The 19,347-nt window shown below is 39.7% G+C and overlaps 1 protein-coding gene across 13 annotated transcripts in view; it reads left to right on the top strand.

Moving 5' to 3' along the window:
- Window positions 1–19,347, top strand: part of HECW2 (HECT, C2 and WW domain containing E3 ubiquitin protein ligase 2) — a 187,773-nt gene that overhangs the window by 97,470 nt on the left and 70,956 nt on the right. For 11 of the 13 annotated variants that reach the window (XM_083842985.1, XM_083842982.1, XM_083842987.1 and 8 more), the window contains 2 exons: window positions 6,799–6,906; window positions 18,615–18,709. In XM_083842985.1, the coding sequence (XP_083699111.1) occupies window positions 6,799–6,906; window positions 18,615–18,709 (203 nt within the window). Of the gene's footprint in view, window positions 1–168; window positions 235–6,798; window positions 6,907–16,237; window positions 16,550–18,614; window positions 18,710–19,347 lie in introns of those variants that run through there. The other 2 variants (XM_083842980.1, XM_083842981.1) reach the window with 2 other exon arrangements.

Genomic DNA, 19,347 nt, shown 5'->3' with positions numbered 1-19,347 from the left:
AGTGACTCTGCAGCAGTGTTAAGGCAGAGCTAAAGCTTCCAAAGTTGAGCTACACAGCCTGGCTCCAGAAGGCAACTTCTGCAGAAAATACTGTTTGTGATTGGGAACAGGGATGCTACTTTCAGGATCCATCTTGTAAAAACTGTTTTTTTTTTCTTAATTCTCCAGTTTGTTAATTGGACTCAAATGGAGGCATGCACTTTAGGATCCACAGATACCTTTTGCAATGGCCAGGTAAGGCTAGATGGTGCCACAAAGTATTGCTCTCATTTCAGCGTTGTGTTGCACACACTGGTGCTACCTTCTGTGAAAAATACTCTGGTTCTACTAGAAAGCCCCTGAACTGTTTCTAGACTGATATTGAGAATTATATGAATATCCCAGGCTGTATGCTGCATGCAGTGAGTTTACAGTTGGTTGCAGAGCAGTAGGTGATATGTAGTGTATTTTAAATGCGATTTATTCTAATGCGATTTAATTATAATGCGATTTATTCTAATACTTGTTTTCAATGAATGCTCTCCCTGCAAGTGCTAATTTGCTTACCGGCTTTCCAGAAAAGGAACAAGGCCTCAGGTGCTGAAAGTTGTCTTCTCCATTAAATGTGTCCTGATGCAGTTTTGTATTGCTTTTAAGCATATTTTGGAGAAAAGGGAGAAATTAAATTATTTCATTTTTTTCATTGAACACTGTGCTACTTCTGTAATGATTACCCACAGGTTATTATTACCATTTTTTTTTGTATTTGTAGAATTAAAATGAATAGAAGGTACAAAGAGAAAATACTGCACAAAATCTAGTGTTATAAACTTGTCTCGTCAGTTGCTCAAAATGCACAGTTGGTACTCTCCATCATGTTCTTACTAATTTTACATTTTTGGTGACGGTCTCTTTTATTGCTTGGAACCCTTTCCTCACAACATCAAGCAGGGGGCACTTACTGGCAGCAGGGCTGGGATTTTGGAAGCCATGCAGTAGAATGCATGTACATCAGACTTCTGTTTTACACTGCAAATGCCATCCTAGAAATGTCCTGATGCTTGACTCAAAATTAAGTTCAGGATTATCTTCCAATGCAGCTGTTAACTACAATCCTGTTAGTCTTAAAGACTAAGATAAACGATAACATAAAATGGATAGAGTATGATACTAAACAGTATGCTTATGAGAGAAACTGGTGTCAAATCAGAGAATCTCAGCTTGAGGCAAACCTCTACTTAGCCTTGCCGTCTTCCAGTCTTCCAGCTCCTCTGATGCACATTGTAAGAGAACACCTGACAAGAGAAATAATGTGTAGAACAATGCTTTATGAACATCCCTGGGCTGAGAATACACACACCCCTTGGTAACACATCATCTTCAGTGCCCAGGAATTTATTAAAGTTAACCCAAAATGCTACGGGGTCAGTGTTTTGACAATCTGAACTTAAATTAAGTTTTAAAATTAAGAATAAACAATACAAGCTCTTAAAAAGATTTTGCATAGAACTTCTTCCAGAAAGGGATGAAAAAACAGAGATTAGGAGGTAAATCCCAAATGAGGATAACAGAATTACATGGGGATACAATGCTGTTACCAACGTGATTGATCTTTCTGAGCCCAGCTGCATGGATTTTCAAGAGCTGTGAATTAGAAAAATCTATATATCATAGTGAAAGATGAAAATTATAATATCGTATGTAATTAAATCCATTCAGCGACATTCTGAATCTCTTTAGCATCACCTTCTCTCTGAGCTCTGTGTTCAAGCATCTATAAATAAGTTACCTGATTGCAGTAGGGAACTTCAACATTTTTTTCCTATGCAATAAATCCATGATATTTCATGACTAGGAGTTTGTAACTTCTTTAATGTTTTTGGTTTTGAAGAGTAAAAATCCTTTGTGTTCCTGGAGACAAGCCTGTTCTCACACAGCCTAACACTAGAGACCACAAAAGGTGGGACCAGAAGATGAGCATTGGTCTGCACGTGAGCAGTCTGTGCACTGGGAATATCAGGCTGGCTTCGGTAATAACCAGTAGCAGTTCTTGTTTTTAACTTGTTTTGTTTTCTAAGACTGTATCTGTTTTTTTTTATTTGTTAGTTTGAAGTGTATAAGGTGACTCTGAGGTGATCGATTTCAGGCAGTTTATCCTTTTTCCTTAGGCAGAAGTAGTGAAAATGATCAGACACAAAGAATAAAATGCAGACCCTACAGAAGCCTCCTGACTCTTTATGTCAGATACCGACTTTAGCGGGGCTTTCTTGCTATCTCACATAACGTGTGCATAGACAGACTGATGGAGTACAGACTAAATAGGTGGACGGTGAGGTGGGTTGAAATCTGGCTGAACTGCTGCGTTTGATGTGTCGTGATCAGCAGCGTGAAGTCCAGTGGGGGCAAGCACTAGTGATGTGCCAGTCAGTGGTGGGGCTTGGCTGCTGAACATCCTGAATGATGGGACAGTGCATACCTCTGCAAGCTTGCAGATGGTACAAAACCTGCAGGAGCTGTTGGTCAAGCAGGTAGTCGTGCTGCCAGTCAGGTGGACCTCAACAGGATGGAGAAGTGGGCAAGCAGGAGGGTCATGAAGTTCAAAGGGAAATGCTAAGTCCTGGCCTTGGGGAGGAACAGCCCCTGACGCTGGTACCAAGCTGACCGTCTGTGACGCAGCTTTGCAGGAAGGGTCCTGGAGGAGCTGGTGGAGGACGGGTCGAGCCAGAGGTGCGTCCTTGCAGCGAAGGTGGCCGCTGGCATCTGGGGCTGCATTAGGAGGCGTGTTGCCAGCAGCAGGAGGGAGCTGGTCCTTCCCCTCTGCTCTGCACTGGTAAGGCCACATCCCAGTGCTGAGTCCAGCACTGGGCTCCCAGTACAGAGGATGCATGGATGCACTGGAGCTTCTGGTGGCTCTTACTCTTGTACAAGTGCTGTTTTATTGTGCAAACTCATTGGTAAAAATGATGCCGCCATCTTTCATGGAGCTGCCCAGACATTCATCCAGTACTTGCGTATTGCCTTGCATGTGAGATAGCCGTGCTGAACTGACAGCTGGCAGGGGGAGCTGCCTCCCATGCACAGCCACAGCAAGGCTGGGGATGCGGGGACAGACGCACTGCTGACGCTGAGGGCACAAGCTGGAGACGTTGCATGTGCTATTTACCTTGAAGGGTTTTGTAGTGATGGCAAAGCCTGAAACAGAAAACGCTACCGTGAACAGGTTTGCTTCACAGTGATTTCAAAGAGCGCTAGGCAGTGTAGAGTCTGTACAGGGTTATTTATTACAACCCACCTTTTATTGCAGAGCAACATACATTCTCACATGCACTGATGTGTGCAGGGCTTGCAGCACAGTGAGAGTCAAGTTACTTCTGTAATATTTAATGCTTTTAGAAGATAAGATTATACTGTGGATCTTCCATTGCTCTGTTTGATTCAGAAGTGTAGACTTGACGAGATACCAGCGCAGAAGGATGATATTTGGTTGCATATTTTATGTTCTGGGAATGGATATTTATATCTTTTGTTTGGCCCAGATTCTAGAACAGCAGCCAGTTTCACAAACAGCAACAATTACCAGCTAAAAGGGGACCAGAGCTTCTTACAGTTGAAGTTCCCTAGGGGGTATGTAAAGGTTTTGGAGAAGAGGAGAGATGAGGTAGTGGTAATTTTGACTTCTGACGTGATGCTTTTCATGCTCTCAAACACTTTTTTGTTTTACCCAGCTGAATATTGCTGAGACTATCACAGTTAAACTTTTTGGTTACAATTTTGATAGGTGAATTTCTGCAGTATTATGTGTACTTCAGTATTTTCATGCTATTTGATTTCTTTTGCTCTTTGGTTCCTTTTTCTAAATCCATGAACTAGGGTTTATATTTTCCATATACATTAGTAATGTTGTTTTATCCCCTATGTAAAAACTTCATACAAGTAGAAAAAATCATCTGTTTCAGGAGAAAATGAACTCTGCCCAAAATAAATTCTGTAATTTGAGTGGATTGCTGTCAGGCAGTGGCCTGTGAGCATTTTCCATCCATCCGTCTCCACCACCTTCTGTTGCAATGGCAATGTGCCTGTGGGCAGAGTATCAGGGATTCTTCTTCGGTCTTTGTTACTGCAAAATGGACTAGTCCAGGGTGAAATGGGTGAAAATCTTCTTTATTGTTGAATTTTATTAATTAAGGTGTTAGAAAATGTGCTGCTTTTTTTTTTTCCTGTAACTATCAGCTCAGGATTTCATGCTTACCTTGCATGTTGTTCATGCGGGACTTTTCCTGAACCTCACCAATGTCCTGGTAAAGATTTCTGTTAGCTTTATTTAGTTATTGATTTAAAAAACAAAGAACAATTGCTTGTACCTGAAGTGTTGGAAATCTCACTACTAAGGGTTAATTTCACTCCTTCAAACTTCCTTGATTTGCTGAAAAAGAAAATACTCAAACAATTCATGTTTATGGTCATAGTATACTGATTATCTCTCCTTCTGCTTAGAATTATGAATGGACTTTTCTCCAATTGATTAAATACAGCTATTGTGAAGAACTAGAGCATGTAAGAGGAAGTTTTTTCTCCATACATCACGTCTTTATTTACCTAGACATAATTAGAACAGTGAATAGTTTAAAAGTATTCGTGTTTCAAATATCCATTGAATTTCTCAAAAATCTCCATGCTTTTGGTAGCAATGGTTTGGATAACCAAGTTTGTGTCATGGAGTAGGCAGTCACATAGATATGCTAGAAGTTAAACTAGCACTCTGGGAATCCATGAGATATGTCTCTGTAAGAAGTGGGACCTTGGATAGGGAAAGCAGACTTAATAAGCAAATAAATAAACAAAAATCCACAGTATTGTTTCAGTTAGTGTCATTGCAAGCTACAGAGATTTTTGAGGCCCATGGAATGCTTTTTACAGGCTGTGCTTTTTGAGTTCCTCTTTATCTAGGGTTGATAAAATGAAATACACAGTTGAGATACAGTTTTGTTCACCCTGATTTTTTTTTTGGCTGTCTTGAAGTGTAAGTATGCATGCTTTATGTTTTTAGTGTCTATATGCCAACCTTTATGGTGTGTGCAGTTTCTGTGTTATTAAGTCCACATGGAAAGTTAATCCTGAGGGTATTATACAAGTTCTTGAGGATCACAGACATTAGGAGAACCCTCCTGTCCCTTCTCTTTAACATTGATTATTAATTATGAAACTTCTGGACTCATCATGGTGTTGAGGTGTTCAGGCTGCAGCATACTAAAAATTCTCAAATTTGCTGTGCCTCAAGGCATAAAAATCTCAGTGGATTGCCGCGGCTGCCTTTCGACTGCAGAGATCTCTCAGGTTGTGACCAGGGCGTGGAACTGGCTCTTTAGCAGGCAGAGACCCCGGTGCCTGCCGGGCAGTGCTTTGCAGGTCAGTTCGGTGGGATGCAGGTGCACGGACTGCACTAACCCTAATTCAGTGGTGTAACGCATGCACTGAGGTGCTTGGTCAGATGAAATGAAGAAAGAGAAGCTTTTGTGTATTTTTAAGGTAAGAGTAATGAAGCGGCATTGTCAATTACTCTTTCATAAATAGTGTATGGATTTTTGAAATGACATGAATGACAGTTCTTTAGGCTTATGTGGGACTTCTTATCAAAGTACAAAGGAAGTATGCTGGAATGGTTAACAGTGTCCTGAACAAAGCTACAGGAGACTAAGTTTTTGCTACAGTCTTTTTAAGATTGCAGAATGCACTCAAAGTTGTGTATTAAAACAGGAATTTTATTTATTTATTTATTTATTTTGAGAGTGAAGTTATCAAGTACTACTGGAAGGAATTAGGACGTTATATTGGAGGCAGCAGGTATGTTTGTCTAACAGCTGTGTAAATGCACTTGTAACATGTCACGATGCATACTTCCAAAGAACTTTCTGTACAAAAGAAGCTGGATTTATGTCAGCTTTCTCTGGGTCATGATAACTGTCTTTGTGCCCTTTCAAACAGCTTCTCCCTCTGTTTTTGTTTCATTCAAATAGCATGCTGGGTGTCTGGACCCAGGCTGGTAAGTAGGAAACAAACCCCAAGATCTGGTTTTGTTACTGTTAGGACAAAAAGGTTTCTTAGGGAGGGGAAAATACTGATAGTGCTAAGCTGATCTTCAGAGACTTAATGTTTACTTTTCAGTTCTCTTTTGAATGTATTTCACTGAATTGCTCATTTGTATTTCTGGCTTACTACATGACAATTCTTTGGACCTCTAACTCTAGTTTACTAGTAGGTGGTAATATGGTACATGCCAGGAAATTGAATGTGTCAGATTTTTTAGTGTATGTATAAACATATTCTCACCAGTTTCTAAACTGCAGGAATCCTCTAAAAAATAAATCAAGTCCTGATACCTCTAACACCAATTCCATACATCATAGCTAAGGAGTGAATGCTAGATTTCCATAGCACAGAGCAAGACCACTGTATAATATGTTGTGGCAACTGTGTGATGAAGTTACAGGCAGCTATACATTCCCAATAGCCGGTCTATTGAGGCAGGGAAGTTTTGGATTTAATGCTTTACCTTGGCAGGCCACCTCTTACAGGAAACCATATATTTACTTTGGTTGTATGTATGTCTGCTCACTCTGCATAAATTGATCTATCTATCAACTGTAAAAGAGAAGCCATTTACCTTTTGCCAGTTTGCTTTTATATTTATTTATTTTAATAGAATTTATTTTTTGTGTTTGGGCCTCTTGAACTAAACAACAAACAAACAAACAAAAAAAGCAACCCTGCTATTATAAATGCTAAATACTATGTGACAATTTCTTTTCTTTCCTCTTACAGATGAGAACTCTCCAGCCAATTTCTGGGATTCCAAAAATCGTGGAGTGACTGGCACACAGAAAGGACAAATTGTATGGCGAATTGAACCTGGCCCTTATTTTATGGAATGTGAGTACATATTTATCCAGTGTAAGGCAAGCATGCCATTGTGTCAAGGGAAACCATCCAGATAGTGCTTGGTATGCATTTTGTCAAACCCTGATAAACCAAAGAAATTGATCGTATATTTCTAAGCAGCAGCATATTTTTCAATGTGTTTGCCAGACATTACAAAAAATAGAGTGACAAAAAAAAGTTATAGAGTTTACAAAAAAGAAAAAGGTGAGCTCAGAACTGCATTTGTGTTGTAGGGATGTTCTTGGACAATGTACTTCAGTTTAAGGGAACAAAAAATTGCCTTGTTCAATGTTGTGTAGTATATATGCATTGAAAGATGAAGTACCTTCTAGGAAGTTTAAAATTTCAGCTGGACAAAGCATTAATGGTAAATACACATGAAGGAAAAGATAAAAAAGCAATAGTTCTTGCTAGTATGTGTTAGTATTAAGGTTAGATTTGTCTCTGGGAAGTGCCAGCCTCTTGTCTATTTGTGTCAGGATTTCTCAACTGATGTTTCATTACACTGGGAAACCACTGGATGGTTTTGAAAGATTGAATCTTGGTGTGACTGGAAGCAACACTCTTCAGCTGAGCTCTGCAGGAAGTGTATTGGTAGCCAAGCTTCACATCACAGCTTTTCACCACTTCGTTAGATGACCAGGATTTGTAGGAAGCAAGCCACTCTGCTGTGAGATATTTTTGCTTTGTTGTTTGCTTTTTAATGAAAAGGAGTATTTTTACTGTCTGAAGTATGTGATCCCCTGCAGAAATTGGATGTTTTAATTCTAGAACATTGTGTATGAGCTTGTTGGAAACTCTGATATGAGTATCATCAAAGTGGCAATCAGTCCCAAAAGAGCTGTGAGCTGCTCTACCACCTGTTTAGCCTCACAGTAATGAATCTCCATAAATTAAAATACATATATATATATACTCCCACTCCATTTCTTCGTTGTACACTGCAGTGCTGCTAACTGTAGGTTTTGGCAGAATTTTTTCTTCCAATTAATGGATATAACATCAATACATGCATTTTAACAGGTGTTGGAACCCCTGTCCTGTAGATAATTATTAAAAATTCTTCTTTCTAGAAGTTGTCATTGAACATTGCCAAGTGAATCTATGCATTGCACAGCACATTTTTTTGACAAGGAAAAAAATAAAGGTTTAATGGGATAAAATCAAAATCAATTTCAGAAACTTACTACAGAAAAAAATGGCTGAACTGAAGATGAAGGTCAAGAAAATAATAAGGATTAAAAAAAATAACTTTACTGGTGCCAAAGACAGTGTCATTAAAGCAGATTAAAGTCTATGTTAGAAGGGTTCCTTGCCTCTTCTTTCTCTTATATATACTTATATAAATATTGTTGCCTGTACTGACAGTTTGACTTCAAGGATATTTGTACCCTTCAGCTGGTTTGTGTCCTTTAGCATTGCTGTGTCATGTGTGGAGGTGAGGCTCTTAGTTCATGTGAATAAGTAACCTAGGTTAATGCTTCAAGAATTAGCAGTTTTGACTTAAAATTGGTTTCAACAGAGTTGGGACTTTGCAAGCAACTGATATAAGGAGAGAAGGATATGTGTTCCTTGCTTGTGGCTAGCTTTACTAATTAACAGTTTTACTGCCATACTATGAACAAAAGAGAAGCAATTACACAGCAGCTGAGAACTGTAAAAAGGAATGTTTATGACCATATGCTGCTATAGCACATAGTGTGACAGATAAATATGTCACCGGTGACAGTTGTGCTTGTAGTAAGAGGCCAAAAATTGCACTGACATGCTTAACTGAATTGCACTTTTTAAATTGGGAGACTCCCCAAATACATGACAAAGTTTGCTCAGCAAGGCTTTTCCTTTTAGCTTTTAGTGGGGGAGCATCTCTGATGCAGTTACAGGCAGCTTCTCCTTTATGTTATGTGATGTTACGTTATTTCCCTGCGATGTATCGCTACATCACAGCCCCAGTGAATGCACAGGTGGCCACATGGTTCAGGTATGACCTCAGTGGCGTTGCCTCTTGCTGCACAGCTCCAGGGGGCTGGGGAAAGAGAGATGCAGCCTGGGTTCTCGCTGTGGTCTGCCCGCAGTGACACTGCCCAGCCTGGGCCAGCCATGGAGATGAACTTAGCTCACCTTTAGGCTCTTTCGCCTGCCCTGGTGCTGTTATAATTTGTACTCCCTGTAGCACTGTCATAGCAAGAGGGAGAGGTAAATTCAAGGGCCATTATGTGCCCAGTAAATATGTGCCGGATTATTGAAGTTAAGGTATCTCTGATGCGTTGATCTGCCATTATTTTCCAAATTTTGGAAATAATTCTACAGTTTTAGATTTCTTGTGTTTAGGAATGTCTTTGCCAAGAGGCAGAATGTATCAGATACATGTCACGGTATTAGGGGTTTGTCATATTTACTCCTTTTGGTATGACATGCAGCAGACCGTTACCAACTCAGCAGTGCTTTGCTAGGAATGAAAGGAAGAGCTGGGAGTACAATCAGCAGCAGTATCTTTGATTTTTTGAAGCAGCAGATCCAATAAGAGACGATAATGTCTGTGGGAAAAGGATGGACAAACTGTGTAAATGGATCAATCTAAACTCAGCTGGAGATTAATCACAGTGTCGAAATGCTGGTTGGAAAGGACCTCTGAAGGTCTTTGATCCAACCTCCTGCTCAGGGTGGGACTATTACCAACACTTTACCTGGTCAGATGTGGCTTTTAAAGCTCAGTCTTTAAAACCTTTAGGGACAGAGATTTTGCAGATGCTTTAGGATGCTTCCAGTACTGCAGCTTTTCTACAGTTAAAGATTTTTCTTGGCATCTAGTCTGAACCTCAGAAGCTTAAATTTGGGGCCGTTGCAAGGTTTAAAATCTTGTGATAGAACTGAAAAGAGTTTTAATTCGTAATCTTTGTAACTACGTCTTTCAAACTACCTCCGCTACAGTTAGATGTTGCCTTAACCTCCTCTTCAGCAGACTAAACAAGGCCAGCTCCTTCAGCCTCTTCTCACAGATCACGTTTTCTCAATCCAACCATCTTTGTAGCCTTCTGCTCTCCCCTCTCCATGTTCTCCATGTTCTTGAACTCGAGGGACCCAAAACTAGGTGAGGTATTCCAGGTGTGTCCATACCAGCACTGAGTAGGAGGGGGATAACAAATTCCATCTGTCTGCTGGCCATGCACCTCCTAACGTAACCTGTGAGGTGGTTTGCTGTGCCTGTGATGAGGTCAGTTGCTGGCTCATACTCAACGTGATGTCCATCCTCAGCCCAGGATAAATGAATCTGACCTGAAGCTATTTGTCTTTTTGGCAAGAAAAGTGATTAAACTGAAGTTACTAATGTGGAATGATGAGCTGAGATCAGTCAGCGTGCATATGATCCCAAAGGGTTTGGTTGCATTTTTTCCCAGCAGTGTCAGAGCTCAGGGACATGGCATATCTTTTCACACATAATGCACGATCTCTCCAGGGCAGAGTGCAGAGGATGCTAGCATCGCTAACAAGCCATATGCAAATGAAACTTATGAAGAAGGAGGATTTCCATATTAATTGCGTTAATGTTAATCAGTGGGAGTCAGCTGGTTTGGGCCTCAAGCTCCTTCTGAAATCCTCAGATTTGTACGTTGTAAAAAAAAGCATCTTATGCCTTAGTTTGGGAACCTATTTTTTCATGAGGATAATTATAAACTTATTAATAGTTTCATTGAAGTCTCTGGAATTTATACTCATGTTTAAAGTTAAGCCTTGGTTAAACTTTTTTTCTGAATTTTACATTACTGTGTATCTGCAATCTTTTAACTCAGTTTTCTGGTCATTCAGTTTATTTCTCTTAAAATCCCTCCCTATAGATCCACCATCTCCTATTTCCCAAGCAAGCACCTTGTAAAGGCAGAGCTGAAGGCCATCTCCTCTATTCAGATCAGGCAGCCCTCAGAAAACAGGGTGGGGAGAATCTCACTATCTTCATACTAAAAACAGGCATTAATTCCCCCAAAGCACCCAAATTAGCTATATTAGAACGATGAAAGAAAACTCTCACATGCTTTAAAAAAAATCGACACAAAAAAATCCGTAAACTGTCTGCAGAGGAGAGAATCAAAGGAGTCAATGGTGAAATAATGAGAGGTGAACTTAATATATTCCAGAAGTGCAAGCAGCCTCTGAGGGGAGTGGCTGAGGAGGAGGGGGAGGAAAGGAGTTTGTAAGGAAAATAAGTTCAAAGCCCAGCTCACCACCACAAGCAGCTGGTATCCTTAAGCTGTCACCTCCGGATGAAGTGACTGGCTCTGAACTGCAGAGCCAAAGCCTGCAGAGGCAGGAGCTCCTTTGTTTTACCTGGGGAAGGAGCAGAAGTGCACTGTGAGCATGGAAGGGATCTTTGTCACTTCAGAGATTCAACAAGGTGAATGTGCAAGATGGTGTTTCCTTCCATAACAGATGTGACTAAAACTTTCTGCTTTGAAGGTTGCAAAAATGTGGGGAAAGGAAAACAATGACTCACTAGACGGCTCCCTCAGGTTGTTTGCTGTACAGACTACAGAAGGATTGCTAGACATGACCGCAGCTCTACAAACAGTTTTCTTCCTTCTGCTGTGAAATGAAAGGATGAGTTCAAGGTGTGTCACTCTGAATTGATGGCAACGGTGTGAAGGTGAAACACAGCTCAGTGCCTTTGTGTTTATGGTTATGTTTATGCTCATGTGGTGTTTATCATGACATCAGGCTGTTAAGTATGTCAGGACTTTTAGTGTCTGGTGCAGGAGAGGCTGCAGTTGTCCCAGGAGCAGAGTTAACATGGCAGAGAGCTTCTTGGGGCATCACAGTCTGGGAGCTCAGGATGGCAAGGGCTCCTTTTCGGGGGTGTTGGAGCAGAGGTGATGGCATTCCTTGTGGAGAACAGAGGTAGCAGAAAGATGGAGTGGAAATGATTCATGGAAATCTTGGTGATAGAAAAAACATACCATAGAAAGCTTGAGGTGTTCTGAAGACTGGTTGATAAGAGCTGCCTCTCACAGACAAACTGTAGCTTTGAGGTCTGCAATGTGGGCAAGGACAGGTTGTGCTGGATGTGCCACGGGGGAAAATCGGTATAATGTGGTCACTGTCAGGCAACACATAACTGCAGTGCTTATGTACTTCCGTAGGCACAAAGTCCCTAGGACTTAAACCTGCAAACTTCCTAGTAGTTAAAACAGACCATGGTGTGTTTTCTGCTGCCGGGAGCAAGTGGCACAGCATGGCGCTTGTGTCCATACAGCCAGCCCGTCCTCCCTTCCCCAGCACATTGGACACGAGTGTCGGGGATGCTCAGTGACCGTTCAGCAGTATGGATGGTCATGTGTTTGTACTTGAGTCTGTACTTGCTTGGTTTATTGATACTGGTGCAGGCCAAGAGCTTCCTTTGAGACTGAGTTACCTGAATTGAGCAATAATGTCCTATTGACTTGCGTTTATCCATTATAGTCTTGGGCCCATGTGTATTAACAGTATCCACAAGAAAGGCCTTCACCTGCTTTCCTTGCAGTGTACTGTGTTTGTTGTTACTTTCAACATTTGATGTCGTAGCCATTACTGTGAATAGAATATAAACATTGATTTGCGTATATTTTCTTTACATCTTGAAAAATAATCCATAGTGGCGACTGTTGGGATTCATCCAGACGCTGCCAGTCTTGTCACATGAATCACTTCCAAATCACTCTTGGGATGTTTGTGGTTAAATCACTGCTGGTGCCACACTGCAATGCTCAGATGGGTGACTGCACAGACTGTTTCTATTTTGTCCTTAAACTCTCACTTTTGTGGCATGACTCTGAGATATATTCAGAAAGCGTGGTGATGATACATGTGTTTGCATTATACAATATCATGTTACAAATGAGGTTTTATATAGAGTTCTCTGTATTCAGTGCCCATTACGATGAAATTACAAAGTTTGTAAAAATAGCATACCAAGACTGAAATTTGCTGCACTTTGCAGTTAGAAGAGTGCACTCCTAGCCCCCTTTTTTCTTTAAAAAAAAAAAACACACAAAAAAACTAATATAGATTGAAGAAAAACAAATTGGTTTCATAATTGAACTTGATGTGCTTTTAGCTTTAAAGGGCTGCTCTCGTGAAGAGTTGTTGCTATTGTCTAGTAGGGATAGGAGCACAGTTTAGTGCTCTGCCCAAAACATTGGTCAATGGTCAGTGCTAATAAATGCTTTATCAACGTAACTTGTTACCTGTACCTAGTGTTTATATTTTGACCATTTAAATGAAATTGTGAAAATCATATTTTCCTCACACTGAATTGTTCTGAGCCTGGGATGCTTGCCTGGGTGGTGCTGTGTAACCAGTACCCTTCCAGCACTCTACCTGGGCACTGTGCTTCTCGTGGTTATTGTCCCAACTCTATTTATAAACTTGTTCACTGAGTAAGAAATACTTTTATTATACTTCTGCTATTTATATCTGTTGTCTCTTACTAGCTATTATTGTGTATCACAAATAACTGAAATAGGGTTTTGTCTTGTGTTTTTTACAATTTGTGGCAAGCCTTGTTGACTTCCTTAAGCACATAATAGCCCAGTGTTTTGTTTTAAAGGTTAGGTTAACCTTTTTCCCAAACTGGAATGTAACAGGCAGGGCTCATGACTGTAAGTAGAAATGTCTCAGAGTTGCAGCAAAGTGAGTGCAGGCGGCAGGGACAGGTAAGCTGTTATTTGAGCAACTGTTGCTTAGTGGTTTCCTTTGAAGCAGGTTAGGTGCAGAGAGACCCCAGGGGGGACAGAATTCATCTGTTACTGATACTAGTTTAGCTAAAAAGCTCTCTGTAATTCTGCTTAAATCACTTTCCCTTTTTTTTTTTTTTTTTCTTTAAATCCTTCCTTCTGTAAAATAAACTTCGTGATATACCTGCTGAGGGAGAGGGAGAGTGCCAGGAGGCAGCCTGCTTTGGCACTTGCTCTGCTGTTTGCTGTGCTGCGCTGTTAATGAGTAGGAAGTAATCCAAGAGATGCTTGGTTAGAATGATGCAGAGGAAAGAGTGCTAAATACTTGAACAAGAAGGTTGTGTTTAATGAACAGTCACGCTAAGAAAATAAATTCAACTGACAGGGTGTGCAGAGCACTTTTAAATTCTTGCAGTTGTCTATTGGCTGTTTGTGTTCAGCTGGGAAAAATTAGGGTTTAACCTGGTGTTTTTTCCTTGGATTACTTCTCCCTTTATACATTTGTAAAATCTGAATGTGAGTGATCTAATTTGTTTTGTGTTTAGTTTGTTAATTCATACCAGAGTTTTCTTAAATGCTTTGCAAAACATGTTCTCATACTTTTTTATATGAGTTTCTCTGATGTCAGCTTTTTCTTATTGTGGGAACATATGTTTATATCTGCAGAGAGCCATGGATTCAGCTTAAGTGACTCGTGGCATCTCGCTGCAGAGTCCAGGAGCTATGAGCTGCTGTGCACTTCCTGTGCAGCTAGCAGGGAGCACGGGTCATCTCCACAGGCTGTTGCAGCCCAGCAAGGATTCGACTTATTTTCTGGAGGTGTCTCTGCCATCCCTTCTCAGTGGAGTATGGGGCAGCTCCACCTCTCATATAGGTGTTTCAGATATATCTGGGACAAACTGTTCTTAAAGTGAACAAATTTGTTTTCCTGAACTATTGGTCTCCTGGGAAGAATGCATTCTTCTAGAATGATATTTGTGTTTATGTATTCCAACTTTATGTCTTATAAGTATCTTTTTATCCTAAAGCAGTTTTTTAAAGGCAAAGATAAAATATTTAAGGCAGGAAACACACAGATAACATGGGGGACTTCGGAGAACTACTGATGTTTTAAAAGCAAACTATTATTTTGTATAAGCAGATCTCTCTGTTACTGAAGAGGCAAGAGTGCATGGTCCATAGAGGGAAATTCAGCGTTATGCTGCATTTCAGGCAGGAGTTGTTTTGAAATTCAGATATCACTGTTTGAGTCCCAGAAACCTTTCTGAAGTGACACCTTTCTTAATTCCAACATTTTTATGTAATGGACTTGAGCTATAAAACTATGGTTATAAAATGTTAACAGCCATTAGCTTTTAAAGAAGGGGATTATGGTCTTATCCAGATTAATTAACAGGTATCCCTTTTTATATGGCTCTGTGATATCTTTCAAAGAATCGTAGATACCCCGATTTCATTTTGTCCTATTTTTAAACGAAGAGGAAATGTCTGGTTGCTGTAGGAATTCCTCGTGGTCTGTGTGATGTCTGGAGGAATGTCAGGGACAATGGGACAGTGTGGCAGTGAGAACGGAGAGCTAGGTACAGTCACTTTTTCCCATGAATGAAAATAGTTTTTGTTCTGCAAGGTCACATTTTTCTTTAATCAGAAAGACAGCAAATAGTCCTGTGGTCAGGTACAAGTGTCTTCCCCTTGCTGGATTTTAAGTTTAAGTTTAAGTTTACACTTAAAGGAAACACCTGAAAATGAGGTGGCAGGAGGAATAAAAGAAACTAGGAAAACTGTAGGTGATGCATGCTATTTAGCAGTTTGTACTATGGAACAGCTGAGAGGAAGCCTGTATATTAGTATGGTATTGAACTCAGCTTTCCAAATATTCAAGTCCTGTTTGCAGGAGCTTACTGTTTCTGAAGATTTGTTTGTATTTTTGGGGCCTTATTTATATGTAAGAAGTAGAGAAGTGTTCTATCAGGAGCAGGCACAGACACATATTTTCAATATATCTGGGGCACAGAAATCCATCAGACATGAAGAACAAATGTTCAAATCACAGTTTTTCTGATAACACAGAAGAAGAAATGTCAAAGAGCTACATCCTCAGCTTTTTTGAATTGACAGGATTCCTCTGAGATTTCTTTCACTGTTAAGTATTAATTGTACTTTTTAGCACTATTATATATATGTATATAAATAAATATATGTATGTATATAAAAAATTAGTTAGCTGTCTCTGGTTCTGTGAGGGCACTGTATTCTTGCTGTGTACAAGATCAGATTTTGCAAACCTATATTCATGTCAGCAATATCTGGCGTAAGCATGCCAGATAGCCCATTTTTCAATTTCATGCTGAATTTCAAGAACAGCTTCTCCTCTGTTAATCCCAGTGACACAATGCTAACAGCACCTCTAAGGTTCCTGTGTGTAGAGCTGTATAAAGCCCAAACCAAATCAATGCTACTTCTCTTCGTGAGAGTAGTTGTCTCCAGATGTCATGTCTTAACTTCTCTTTTTCTAATAGTTTTCCTAAGCTTTTTTTTTTCTTTTTTTTTTTTTTTTTTCCTAAATTGAGTTTGTATGAAATGGATTGTCGGATCTATTTATTGAATCAGATGTTGTCTTCTACCACCAGCCACATACAGGTGTTGGGGAGTACTGCATGCTTGTAGAAGTTGCTGAGAGGAAGAAATCCAGGGATCCAAAGCTTGTAGTATAGCATTTCTGCCTGCAGGAGAATTTAAGTGCCAGTGTAGTGGGAATGTATAACAAACTGCTGTCCGCATTATGGGATGTCTGCAAATAGGAGCAGCAGCTGATAGCTTTTCCAGTGCTAGCTTCTTTTTCTGAAGTGACAAACTGAGAGTGGGAGGAAGAGGGATCAGAAGTTCTTCCACCTCCTCCCTCCCTGTGAGCCCAGCTCCTGCCTTTGAAGGTCAGTTCTGAGGTGCATCCTTTCTCTTAAATGAATGTTGACTTACTGCAGCAAATTAAAAATTAAAATTTTAAAAAAAAATCCTTCTTGGCTGAGCAGACTTGCAGAATGGATTTTTCATCCTTCTGAGTAGGGATAAGTGGGCATTTTATCTTGCAGTGATGAAGTACTTCAGCCCTCAAGGAGTCATGTCCCACAAATATATTCAGTACATGCAGTTTTGTATTTTTGGGCTTCCAACATACTGTTAAACCAAGTGAAAGGAGTTGAACTGCCAGTACTTTTATGCACACCCTCTGGTTCTGTCCAAACCGGTTGCTGTAATTTGTGCATGCCTGTAGCCATTTTTGTCTGGCCGTGGTCATTTCTGTACCCAGAGGTAAACCCTCATCAACCTCCTACAGAAGAGTTGTTCCAGTGGGGAAGGAAAACAGGGAGATTGTTCAAGATAGGGAAAATCCCACAGGCTCAAGGGCAGCTGTGATTATAGCTGTTCTGCTATGTTAGAAGAATGCAGAGGAACAACAGTAGAGGTCGGGCTTCACTGAGACATAATACTCTTTTGTCTGCAGCAAATGCAGTTTAGCAAACAAAACTTTATTCAGTGGGACCAGAAGTGTGGTGAAACGTTCACCTTTCCCGTGTTCCAGTATAAAGTGCTTCAGGCTTCCTTCAGATAAGTATCATGCAACTTCTTCTGAAGTCTGACAAGAATCAAGCTAGTAGCAAATAGTTCATTAAGTCTTTTTCATAATGATTATATTGAAATAGTAGCAGAAATACAACCTGCAGAATACACAAAGAGTAGATAACCAGCTGCTCTATTCTTAATTTCGTGCTAAAGTATTTCTAAAGGCTCATCACTGAGTGATGGATCATACTCATACAGAATGAGCTTTAAAGAGCACTCTGAACAGCATGTTAATAGCTTTCCACCATGAACAACTGTACTTGGATCTCCATTCCTACCAGAATGTCAGGATATCTGTAGGGCTAATGCAGAATCCAAGTGATAAGAGCCTGAATTTTATAATATTTTATCTCATGCTCAATTGATATTAGATTTGATATTAGATAAATTATATATATATAAAATATATAAATATTAAATAAAATTGATATTAGAATTGATATTAGATAAATAGGATTGTCTCTTATTACTACCCTCTTATTTTACAAGGATCAAGGGTTTTTTTGGATAGGCATGCTAAACGATAGTAAAAGGTTTGACAGAAAACACCAAAAGGGAAATCTCATTAGTGGGGCTCTGCAGGAGTTACTGAAAGAAATGCAGTGCTTTTAAATATTTTAATTGTCTGTTTGAAAATAAACCTAGGGTTTGTACTGGTTTCATCTGGATAAAAGCAATCAAAGGTCCATATAGAATGAACTATCAAGCTGGGCACAACCAAATAAGATCAATTTTGATACTGCTGGCTTCAGAATGAAAGACAGTCCGGCCATGCCTGCAGAGTCAGTGAGTGTATGCCACACCTTAACATCAACTTGCTGTGTAACCTGTGACTAAGAGCTCTACTGCATTTCTTGGATATATAGAGAGAGGAGCATCTGGTAGGACTTGGGAATGATCCTTCTCATTCAGCTTTGGTGAGGCTGATGCTAGGTGTTGTGTATAGTTCTGGAGTCCATATGTCAATATTAATTTTGAGAAGTGGAGAAAGAGCAGCAAAGAGCACAATAATGATCACAGTAGATGATCTGATGATTTCTCCTACATCTCCTAAGAGTCAACTCAGACTAAAAAGCACAGTTTACTTACAGCAAATAGGGTTGTATTACAATCCAGGGAAATGTATCCTGAATCTGTATCCTGATTGTCTGCAGTCCTGTTCTACAGGTCAAAAGAAAATGTATTTCACTTACAGTTATTGTGTGCTTCTACAGCAAAGATGTACCAGTGAACTGTACTGGTGAATCAGCCTAAACTCAGGCGCAATGAACAGAATTGAACGGCAACTCTCCATACACACGTTCCTTTAGTTGTCTGTCTTTTGCCTACTGTCAGTCACAAAGGATTTAATGTGATTTTCATTTTGTCTTCTAGCTGAAATAAAGATCTGTTTTAAATATTACCATGGTGTTAGTGGAGCCCTCCGAGCTACTACTCCATGTATCACTGTGAAAAACCCTGCTGTGATGGTAAGTTTAACCTTTTTGTTCATTGTCTTTGTATATGATATTAACTGCCAGACAAACCTATCAATAGAAGTCTTCTAGTTTTACTATTAAGTGCAACTTTTGGAGAGAGAGAGAGAGAGAGAGAGGGAGAGAGAGAGACAGAGAGGGAGAGAGAGAGACAGAGAGAGAGAATGACAACAGTCACCGAAATTAGGATGCTTTTCATGGTTTGGTATTTTTAATGATAAAATGAAGGTAAAAATCACCAAGTTGAAATGAAATCTTTTATGATAACAATTTCATTTTACTTGCTTTCAATATTAATGCTGCCAGTTTGATGTAATTTAACACCATATTAGAAATTTTTCACACTGGTTATCTAATTCAAACAGAATTCTTATCGGAAGTCTCCACTTATTTGTTATTATTAAAAATGAAACTGTTGCTGAGATAACAGTTACTAGTATATATAAAAAAAAGACCGTACAAAACTCTGCTGTTGCAGAGATTATTGAATTTTTTGGAGCGTTCATATACCATTGAAATTTAGATAATTCTCTGACTTTCACGATTTATTTTTGCCTTATTACAATTTCATTACTTGCACTTTTGAAATCCTAGAAGTTTTAATGGAGTTTTTTAGTTGTTTAAATAAATAC

This window comes from Anser anser (genome assembly GCF_964211835.1).
Source record: "Anser anser genome assembly, chromosome: 6".
Taxonomy (NCBI): domain Eukaryota; kingdom Metazoa; phylum Chordata; class Aves; order Anseriformes; family Anatidae; genus Anser; species Anser anser.
The sequence above is the reverse complement of the archived record's forward strand: the minus strand, read 5'-3'. Positions and strand labels throughout refer to the sequence as shown.